The sequence below is a fragment of the Clarias gariepinus genome, chromosome 10 (genome assembly GCF_024256425.1).
Source record: "Clarias gariepinus isolate MV-2021 ecotype Netherlands chromosome 10, CGAR_prim_01v2, whole genome shotgun sequence".
NCBI lineage: Eukaryota > Metazoa > Chordata > Actinopteri > Siluriformes > Clariidae > Clarias > Clarias gariepinus.
In genome coordinates this window covers 14772482-14784232 of record NC_071109.1, presented here as the reverse complement: position 1 = coordinate 14784232, position 11751 = coordinate 14772482, and the positions used below count along the sequence as shown (strand labels likewise).

The following is an 11751-nucleotide window of genomic DNA, read 5'->3' as shown; positions in this document are numbered from 1 at the left end:
TTTCGCAGGTGGTATTATCGTAATGCAGTGTAAGATATACCACTCATCAGTGTAAGCAGTGCCTGCTGATGATGACCAACACGTCTCCCCTGATCTACCAGAGCCAAGTGAAAAGAATGGCAATCAAACTGAACAGGTAAGCTGGAATAAAATCAGTAGCAGCATTAACTCGTACTAGTAATTATTATGGTAGTCAAAATTAATTTAAAATAAAGTTTCTCAGCATTATTTTGAATTAATATTGACTACCATAATAATTAAAATAAGTAACTAGTTTACTAGCGTACGCTAATGCTGCTACTGATTTTATTTCAGCTTACCTGTTCAGTTTTATTGCCATTCTTTTTAAAATATTGTCTTTATAGATTTATATGTTGTTTGTTCTGATGTTCTTTCCTTTGTTTCTTTGTTTTACTAATATGACCCAATATATCTTCGGTGATACTTTAAATAATATGTTTAAAAAGCATTGATTTCTGTATTGTGTTATATTTTAATACTAGTAACTGGTGTTAAATTTTTATCTTTACATTAAGGAGCCAATGTATTATGATATGGGCTGCTGTGGGCCAGGAAGTCCAGGGCCACTTTTTGGTCCCAGTCTGCCCCTGGTATAAACTGTTTTTATAACAACATAAACATGTTAATTAGACAGTTATAAACAATTAAAATCTGTAAAATATACAGTATAATGAGTGCAATCTCAAAATATTGCAACCAAAAATATTGCTACCATATTTTTTACTTAGGAGTTCTCCAGTCCAGTATGGTCGTCTGGGAATTCAGAAGTATATAAACAAGAGTTAAAATGCATTTAGCATCATTAATTTGAGAATGATAAGTTAGATGGTACCATTCTTCATTTGAATTTTTGTTGCGTTGCTGTGCTCTAAATTGTTAAAACTGATTAGCTAATAGTTTCCCAGATTTGCCATCGCCAATGTAAAATTGGCTCTTACTCTTTATTAATTGATGTTCAATTACATGTGTTGAGATGAGTTAAAATTTAGTTTGGAATTCTACGTTTTTGTGTCCTGCTCCACTAATCATTCAGACGAACTAAATAATATCAGGACTGAACTAATTAACACACACATGCACAATCACCCTGATCTACAATACAACCATCTCACAAATTGTTCATACCCACCTACCTGAGCTGCTCTTTGCAATATTTGCACAGTATTTTTATTTTTATTTTACTTGCTATTTGCACACAATATTTTTTTTAAATTATTGCTGCTACTCAGAAATGTCAAATGTTTACTGTTTACTGTTTCTCTTCCCACTACCTGAACTAATACCTCATCACTAAAAAATAAATAAATAAAGTACTGTAACGTGTTGTTGTTTTAATGTTTTCATGTTACGTTGTTCTGTAGCTTTTTGTTTGCACATTTGCACATGCACTTTGTTGTCTGTTTTTGTATATATTTTATTTTGTATAGAATTATATAGTTTTTAAGGATAACTTAAAAATGTAAATCTGTTTTATCTGAGCTAGTCAGCTAATTAGATCTCTTAGCTAGCTGGTTCTGGTAAAGTGTGTTGTTAATTTATGTTGTGTTGTTAATTTTTGTTGTGGCATGTATGTAGCACCTTGGTCCTGGAGGAATGTTGTTTTGTTTCACTGTGTCCTGAATTATATATGGTTGGAATGACAATAAAAGCCTACTTGACTTGACGTGTCTGTGCCTAAAAATAGGATAAACCTCACACTGCCCTTCTTTAATAAACCAAGAGTTCAGAATCACAAACTACAATTGAGCCACACATCACATTACTTTAATGAAATTAGGCATTTAGTAGGATCCTATATTTCTTGAACCAAACAATAAACACGAGACCTATTCACACATTATGATGGTCAGTAATTATAATGCATGTTTGCATCATACATTTTTGAAAGCTATATGGTTCACATTGCAAGTATCCTGGCCTCATATGATTCATCCTATCAACCTGTACAAATTAATCAGCATACTATGCATCCATCCACAGAGTGTTTATGGTATTTGTCAGGAACAAACAATACTTATAGACTAATATACATTAAAATTACAATAACTTCAGATAAAAAAAATCTTATTACTACTACTAATAGTAATGAATTATAATAACTGCTAATAATAACTGCTAATAATAACAACTGCTAATAATATTAATAACAACCTATTTAGGGTAACAAGTACTGGACTGTGGAACTTCAGTGCAGGATAATTTCATTGACTGCACTAAAGACATAAAGTTTATTTTATCTACAAGCTATTACAATGAAATGAAGGAGAGACAAGTGACATATCCTTGGTATAATAACTCAAGACAATTAATCTGATTTAGAGAAAATAGTGTTATTTCCCCTCTCCGCTACTAGATCACTCAGAATTCTGATTATACACTCCATTCCAGTAGGTGGCGCCACTTTTACGTTGTGGGCCAACCGTCATAAAACACCAAAAGAAGAAAAAGAACGAAGAACATTTTTTTTTTTCAAAACGGTTTGGCGCTTAACTACAGATAATGGGTAACTATTTGTTTTCATTAGTAATCCTGTCGGTTTATGTGCATTTTGCTGTCTCGTATATTTACATATTTTGTACCAAAATCTATCTCTTCATATAATCCAAATGTTTTTTGTATTTGCACTCTATACAACACATTTAAGAAATTAGTTTTCTAACGTCTTGTGGAGGCATACTCCTGAAATAGCTAGGAGACTCTTCAACATAATACCAATCTTCATATAAATGCTTACATAGCCTTAACTCATGTACATCTCTATAGCAATTACTTCCTTTTGTAAACCTATCGTTTGTCTAAATTAATAACGATGTCTAAGGAGATTTCCTATTGAAAAGTCTATAAGCCTATATCCAACCGGAAGACAGATATAAGGCGAACACTTGCCAGCAAAGCTCAGATAATGCACGTTTACATGTGATTACCTGTGAACGTGAGAGTAATAAATAACACCTATCTTACGTCGGCGTAAAATAACCAGGAGCAATTTATGTTCAACTGAGTACGTCAAACGTGAAACTTTTGAAAAAGGTTTATACATATAAGTCATGCTATAATTTGTCACTTCACACCAGTAAAAAGGATAGAAAAGCAGTGTTCTTTCTCCATAAGCAAAAAAAAAAAAAAAAAGCAATAGTTCAAGCTAGTATATTAATTGTTTCATATGCTACTTAAAAAAGTGTATAATTGTTTCATATGCTACTTAAAAATCTTAAATTTTAACAGTATTTTTTGGAGGGAAATGAGGCTTCATTACTTAGTTTGTCAACTGTGTTCCATACAAACTGGATATCATTTAATTCAATTAAATACAATTTTAATACAATTTAATACAAATTAATAATTGTATCAGATACAGTGATGTTTTAAAAACAGTTTTAAGAATTAATTTTATTTAGCACTGTCAATAAGGACAGTTTTTTTTTCTTTTATTTATTATTATTTTATTTTTTCTAATTATTATTATAAAATTATCATCCAGGTTAGGGTTAGTGCAAACTGTATGTTTTTTATTTATATATATATATATATATATATATATATATATATATATATATATATATACCAGAAGCAACATTATAGTCATTTTTAAATTTGAAACAATTGGGTGTAACATGGTTGACAGTGAGGGCATGACATTTTCTCTGCTGTGCTTTCATCAACTAGGGCCCCTTTTGCTTCTTTTTTTCTTTCTCATCTCTGCTGTGGTTTTCATCTTTCCTTGTGATCTTGTCCTATGGTTCTCTCTGCTTCCCAAATAGGATTGGATAGTAACACAGCTTCTTTACTCCTTTGTTTATTATATTTTATTTAAAATGGCTGATAGTCAAGTACAATTCTTTTTGCATTGCAGTTGCTCACATAAATTGTATTAAACATATGTGACATTTCAACATATGGTTGAATTCAAAATACTAAAGTAATATTTGTAAAATGAATTTTCTTATTAAATAATGCCCACCAAATTTATGTCAGCTACGTTACTAAGAGAGCTCCATCCTGTAATAAAAAAAAAAAATTTGTCCCAATGTCAGGGGGCTATTATCAAATTATACTTGTTCTCTGTGGCATTCATTTTAAACACACTTGTGGTAGGCATCTGTCTGCTTTTATAAAAGTTGCTGCCATACTTGCAGGATCAGTATTTCAAGGAGTATCTCAGATTTTTTTTTTTTTTCCACCCGCTGACTTTTTTGGGCCCAAGCACTATACTGGACCCTCTTGTTTTCTTAAAGATTTTTCCCCCCATTTTGGGCTTTTTGGGTGTCTTAACATGCTCAAAAACTCTTGAAAATTGACAGTCAGGTTGGAATCTGCTGCCATTAGGATGGCTGAGAGTTGTGTGACCCTGGCCCTCAGGAACCCTCACAAGAGATTTTGCTGCATAGCTCATACACACTTGCACATATGTACACATTTAGAGCTCATTGAGCATGTCATGGGCTCAACTTGACAGGAAGTCAGCTATTTTGTGTCATTTGGCAAAACGCACATGATGGATTTTGATATTATCCTCCTGGGAAATATATACGATCACCACCCAACCGGGCCTATGTGATCTAAAGACGTTGAGGATGCAAAATTGTAGAGGGTTTTTTGATATCTCAAAAGGGTCAGCCGTGACGATGCCTTAAACTTGCGCCGAAAAGTGGTTAATAACTTTCTGTGGGACATTATATTGAGTGGCGCGTTCAGTGACATCATAGTGTGATGCTTTTTTTTCCAGCATCTGCAGCTTATTCTACACGCGCATCTCTCTCTCTCACACACAGACACATACACGCACGCATAAACACTTGCATCTCTTGCTCTCTTACACACACACGCGCACACGCAGACAGTTGTTGACAAATGCACTCAACAAAAATATAAACGCAACACCTTTGTTTCTGCTCCGATTTTTTATGAGATGGACTTAAAGATCTAAAATTCTTTCCAGATACACAATATTACCATTTCTCTCAAACATTGTTCACAAATCAGTCTAAATGTGTGATAGTGAGTACTTCTGCTTTGCTGAGATAATCCATCCCACCTCACAGGTGTGCCACATAAAGATGCTGATCTGACATCATGAATAGTGCACACTTATACTGCCCAAAATAAAAGGCCACCCTGGAATGTGCAGTTTTTGTGCTTTATTGGGGGTCTGGGGAACCGGTCAGTATCTGGTGTGACCACCATTTGCCTCATGCAGTGCAACGCATCTTCTTCGCATAGAGTTTATCAGATTGTCAATTGTGGCCTGTGGAATGTTGGTCCACTCCTCTTCAATGGCTGTGCGAAGTTTTTGGATATTAGTAGTAACTGGTACACGCTGTCGTATACGCCGGTCAAGCACATCCCAAACATGCTCAACGGGTGACATGTCCGGTGAGTATGCTGGCCATGCAAGAACTGGGACATTTTCAGCTTCCAAGAACTGTGTACAGATCCTTGCAACATGGGGCCGTGCATTATCTTGCTGAAACATGAGGTGATGTTCATGGATGTATGGCACAACAAAGGGCCTCAAGATCTCATCACGGTATCTCTGTGCATTCAAAATGCCATCAATAAAATGTACCTGTGTTCTTCATCCATACCAGATGCCTGCCCATACCATAACCCCACCACCACCATAGGCCACTCGATCCACAACATTGACATCAGCAAAGCGCTCACCCACACGACGCCACACACGCTGTCTGCCATCTGCCCTGAGAGAACACCTCTCCAACGTGCCAGACGCCATCGAATGTGAGCATTTGCCCACTCAAGGCTGTTACGGGGACGAGCTGGAGTTAGGTCAAGACCCCGATGAGGACGACGAGCATGCAGTTGAGCTTCCCTGAGACGGTTTCTGACAGTTTGTGCAGAAATTGTTTGGTTATGCAAACCAATTGTTTCAGCAGCTGTCTGAGTGGCTGGTCTCAGACGATTTTGGAGGTGAACCTGCTGGATGTGGAGGTCCTGGGCTGGTGTGGTTACACGTGGTCTGCGGTTGTGAGGCGGTTGGATGTACTGCCATATTCTCTGAAACGCCTTTGGAGACGGCTTATGGTGGAGAATTGAACATTCAATGCACGAGCAACAGATCTGGTTGACATTTCTGCTGTCAGCATGCCAATTGCACGCTTCCTCAATGCTTGTGGCATCTGTGGCATTTTGCTGTGAGACAAAACTGCACATTCCAGGGTGGCCTTTTATTGTGGGCAGTATAAGGGACACCTGTGCACTACTCATGATGTCAGATCAGCATCTTGATATGGCACACCTGTGAGGTGGGATGGATTATCTCAGCAAAGCAGAAAGGCTCACTATCACACATTTAGACTGATTTGTGAACAATGTTTGAGAGAAACGGTAATATTGTGTATCTGGAATGAATTTTAGATCTTTAAGTCCATCTCATGAAAAATCGGAGCAGAAACAAAGGTGTTGCGTTTATATTTTTGTTGAGTATATTTAGGGCCCAAGCTGACATCACCCCATTGCGCCATATTGTGTGACGTGTGCAAGTTTTGCGGTGCACCTGGGCAGCGATGGCTTTTTGTAGGTCTTAACACGCTTAAAATACAATTTTTTTTATGTGTTCATGTATGCTCATATGAATGTGTATTGTGACTGATGTAGACTAATAATGGTAATGATGTAATGGTGATAACTGATTTGATTTACTACTGGGTAACTTAGTTGCCGGTTAACATATTTGATTTCCCTGTCAACTAAGATTACAGTTATTTCCTGTAAATGGTCCACGACTACCTGTGTGCACCATTCTTTACTTTTTGAACAAGTGGCCTGTGAAATAATGCACTTGATTTATTATTCAGGGACATTTAATTAAAACAAGTTATGAGGATTTTGAAAGTTTTGTCAATTTTACATTTGTCTGTTAGCATTTTTATCAAGGGTGCATGAAGCCAAAAAAGGTAAAGTGATTAAGGTTGTGGTTAGGGCTGGGCGATATGGCTGAAAACTGTATCACGATGTCAGTGTTTCATATCGGTAGATATCGATAATTATTGTTTTTTACGACCCATTTAAAATAAGGACCAGGAGAAAAATATTACATTTAAACATTTTTATTTTAAACATAACTTTCCTCTGATCATAGTCCCTTCAGTTATTAAGACAGAAATGTCAATAACCATGATAATTAAAATGTAAACATAAGTCTAAAGTCACAATGAACACTTAACAATTATCTTTTAACATTTAAGGTGCAAAATGAAAGAAAATGCATTTGCAATAAGTGCATTTTCTGCTTTTGAAGAGGAATCTAGCAGACCAGCATGAGACAACGACATGGCACAACCAAACGTGATACACTAACGTCAATCATGTAACAATTAACGGGCTGTTGCGCTGCCTTGAGAAATGACAAAATAAAGCGTAGAAGCTAACACACACTCAATCAGGAATTGGGCCCAAAATCACATAAGATCAGGCAAAGCGTCGGAAACGGCATGGGCAGACTCAATGACTGAGCAATGTGAAGCGCCATCTTGTCTCCTTTTATACTTCCTAAATCGCGACCGTACTACTTCAGGGTCCTAGTGCCGGTCGCGGAGCGAGTGCGCATGACAGCAACCAAACTAGCTTCGTGACCTCTGTTTTCTTTCGACAAAGAATAAAAATTATCGAACGTTTTATCGAACACATTTTTTATTGATATCGATCACGTGTCTATTGCGATACATATCGGTATCATTTTATCTCCCAGCCCTAGTTATTACTTTATAGGATGCTAGCTCATTTACTGAGAATAGCTTTGCATACATTTCATAAAGCTGACACGCTCTGTTGGACATTAGCTACAGTTACGCAGATGGCATAATAAGCAACTTTTAAGTGTTCAATTTAAGTTTACAGTCTGTGATTCTCTGAAGAGTGGCAGTTTTTTGAATGGTTCATCAACAAGATGACCATCCACTCTTAACATGCTGTGAGAATTAAAGGCATGAAATATGTACAAATTTAAGGAACCAATAGAACAAAACAGAATACAGTGGAACCTCGGATTACGAGTAACGCGGTTTGAGTGTTCCGGAAGACAAGCAAAGATTTTTAAAAAATTTTTACTTAAAAAACGAGCTAGTCGTGGTTTACGAGCTCCGAGTATCATGTATAACACATGCGCTTCTTGTTTTGACACGCGTCGCGTTATCACAACTGAGCCAATGGTTTTTCTCTCTCTTGTGCCGCGGACTTAGTGGTCGTCTCTTACTGGTATAAACAACATCTGTGCACGCCTGTATTGTTTACTATAACACTGTGACTACGTGTGTGAAACATATTTTATGTGTTCGGAAGCGCGCGTGTACAGCGCGTGTACTGTTTCTTATAACACACGTGTGTGCGCGCGAGTAAGGCAAAATAAATTCTCAATACAGAGGTTAAAAATCTATTTTCTTCCTCATCGCGGTGTGTGTGTGTGTGCGCGAGCGTAATTAGACGCTGTGTGTGTGAAACCCTCATTTACAAACGCGCGCGCACAGAAATTAAGGCAAGAGACACACACTCTTTGTCACTCTACCTCACTTTTCAGAGGTAAGGTGGTGGGTCATTTGTTTGTTTGTTTTACTTTACAGCAGTGATTCTGTTAGTTTGCGCTCACACAAGTGTCATTAGTAGGGATGCACCGAAATTTCGGCCGCCGAAAATTTTCGGCCGAAATTGCATTATCGGTTTCGGCCGAAACGTAAGAAAGCGCCGAAAATAAAAGCCGAAATTGTCCCCACGCCTCTCCCATCCCGTCTCGTTCGCGCTGTCATTACGCATCAAACACGGAGTATGTCGGCGGTTTGGAAGCACTTCAAAGTTTCAGATGAGGACAGCAAAGTTGCAATATGCAACATTTTTTTAATACAAACAAAAAGAAAATATTTTAAACATGTTTTTTAATGAAGCCATTTTCGGCTTCGGTATCGGTTTTCGGCCAAGTGCATCCAAAAATTTCGGTTTGGTTTCCGGCCCAGAATTTTCATTTCGGTGCATCCCTAGTCATTAGTGATGTTTATTGCTTTTTAGATAAAACAGTGTAGCGGGAGAGAGACGTTGATTTATGACCTCTATTTACGGTGTATTTAAGTGTAGTCCAGTGCGGGAGATGCATTGTGGGTAATGCAGTCCGGTGTGTGTGAATGCGAATGTGAGATTTAAGTTAGGATATTGAGCCTGAGTTTTGTTCTTCAGTAGTTTTTTTTAGTTGGATTTAAGTGCAGGGTCCACCCGAAAGTTTGTACTATAACCTGGCAATGCAGAAAATAAAAGAACGGGCATCGACCAGTTTGTCCATCTCATCATTACACAAGCATGAATTAACGGGCTGTTACGCTGTCGCGGGCAACATAAAAATAAAGCGGAGAAGCTTTAATAATTTAGATGAGAACAATAGTCTTTCTGTTAATGTTTGTGTGAGTGTGTTTAAACGAGAGAAGAAAGTTTTAATGTGTAAGATAAGGAAAGAGAGACAGGAGGGGCTGAAAGCAAGAGTCTCCACTTACTCTAGCCTCACACACACACGCGCACACACATACACAGCGCCTGCATGCACAAAGGGAAACGCTTATCTGCCGGGATTTATTTTTAACTTTTTTTGAAAGGTAACGTGCAGGTTAATTTTTTATTTTTACTTAATATTTTGTATTAATTATTTTTATGTATTTATTTTTTTTGGGCTGTAAAACGAATAATTTAAGTTTCCATTATTTCTTATGGGAAAATTAAATTTGGTTTACAAGCTTTTTGGAATACGAGCCCACTTCCGGAACGAATTATGCTTGTAATCCGAGGTTCCACTGTAAACATCTTTGCACACAACAATGTAATCCAAATTAATCACGTTAAATAAATGCAAAAAAAATCTTTATTGGATACCTATGTTGCTTGTTCTACTAATGTAGAACTTGAACATTCATTCTGTAAAATTATATTAAATTTTTGATAATTAAATTAACCTTTGTAAATCTTGGAAACATACAACATGCTCAACATGTGGTGAAAACATCTTCCTTGCAGAGTCAGCTTGTCATAATAAAAGTCTACTAAACGGCTTTTTCCTATGCGTACTCAAATTACAAGTCTCCAACAGAATTAAAAAAAACTAAACTGAATTCTATGTCAGTTACATTCCCACCAAAGCACTTTATTTTTGCTTTTAAGCTTATAACACTTAAAGATATTCTGAACTTACCTAAGAAATTGTAAACACCAGGGCAGGTATTCATAGAGCTTTTTAGAATTCTCTGAGAGCTCCTATCTTAGCTTAAGAAGTCCTAGCTGGGAGTCTTAGACTAAAAGTGATTTAGAAAATTTCTGAGAGCAACTCTGAGTAAGATAAGTACAAAAACCTTTATTTCAGTGAGGAGGTGTGGTTGACCCCATTGCAGCAATTTAAGGACTGTTATTGGTTGATAAAAAATAACCTCTGATCTCTGCAAAGGTCTTGAAATGGACTCTTTGTAAAAAGACAGTGAATCCATAATGTTTGTATATGAAGAAATTGTATAATCATGACTACAGGCTACTTTATGCAAAGTTTCTGTTATAGACTAAATATATTAAAGTTAATTAAAACAGCCAAATGTTGAAAATGTGTCTACTTTTGAAGCAACTAATTTCCACACAGTAGTTACTATATTTAAGTTCTTACATTTATATATCAAACTGATTTTATTACTTGTAATCCATTTCAGATTAATGGGAGGACAATGGCTCAGCTTTTATTGTTCAGTCTGTGTAAGTTGCACTTTTGGATGGTATGTAGTCAACAATTCAAACTGGACAGAAGAGCCGTGTTTACTTTTAGCTTTATGTTCAGTGTTTGGAAAATATTTCTTCCTTCCGCCGTTTTGTCCTCTGCTATAGAAACTCTTAAGCCTCTTAAAAGTCCTCCTCTCTACTCTTAACAATTTTCAACTTAGGAGCTGTTTTTAGGTCTAAGGTGTTTCGTGAATCATTTTTATCTTAACTAAGATTTAATCTTAAATTTAATGGGAAATTCTCAGAAAATCTAATTCTAAGAATTTTCTTAGAATTTTGTCACTAGGAGCAACTTTTAGGCTTAAGACGCTTTGTGAATACAGGCCCAGGTAGGTATTTATTCTGCTTCAATCAGGATAACTATTTTCTGGATCGGCCTTTTAAGGTAGTTTGGTTTAGTTTAGTCGGCCTTTATCATCTTATTCAGAAGCACTAATCAATAACTTGAATGACCTCACACAGCCATCTGTGTCAGGATACACCTCAGTTACCTTGGCTAACTTCCGCTGATTGAGTGTGGCTGTCATTGATCTTTGCATTTCTCCAGCTCTTATGTCTGATCTAAGCTGAGAAACAGGTCCACGTATGGCAATGAGAGCATGCAAAGCATTCATAAATGCATCAAAGGAGAAATGCGTCAGTTGATAATTCGTCCAAAATCTTGACATGCACTGCTCTTGAACATGTACATCATAAGCAGCCAATAAAGTTATTGCATTTATTTGACATGCGATCAGTGTGTTTTAGTAAATAATAAATAAAAGCCCATAACGCTTTAGCTTCTTGCTCCCTTGTTTTATGTCGAAAGAAACAAAACAATCCATTCCGCAGTACATGAAAGGAGTTGTCTCTGTATGTTTCTGAGGGAAATCTGCCATGCTTTACTCTTTAGTGAAGCAGCCATCTTGCTTCATTTCAAGTGAGAATTAAAGGCATGTGTTCAAATGGGATCCAGATACCATTTGAACACAATTCGTTCAT

At 36.6% G+C, this 11751-nt stretch overlaps 1 protein-coding gene across 1 annotated transcript in view; it reads left to right on the top strand.

The window, feature by feature from the left end:
- Positions 1-2442: 2442 nt before the first annotated feature.
- Positions 2443-11751, top strand: part of spdl1 (spindle apparatus coiled-coil protein 1) — a 111384-nt gene continuing 102075 nt past the window's right edge. Inside the window, exon 1 of the mRNA XM_053505756.1 lies at positions 2443-2524. Coding sequence (XP_053361731.1) covers positions 2521-2524 — 4 coding nt within the window. The 5' untranslated portion in view covers positions 2443-2520. The remainder of the gene's footprint in view (positions 2525-11751) is intronic.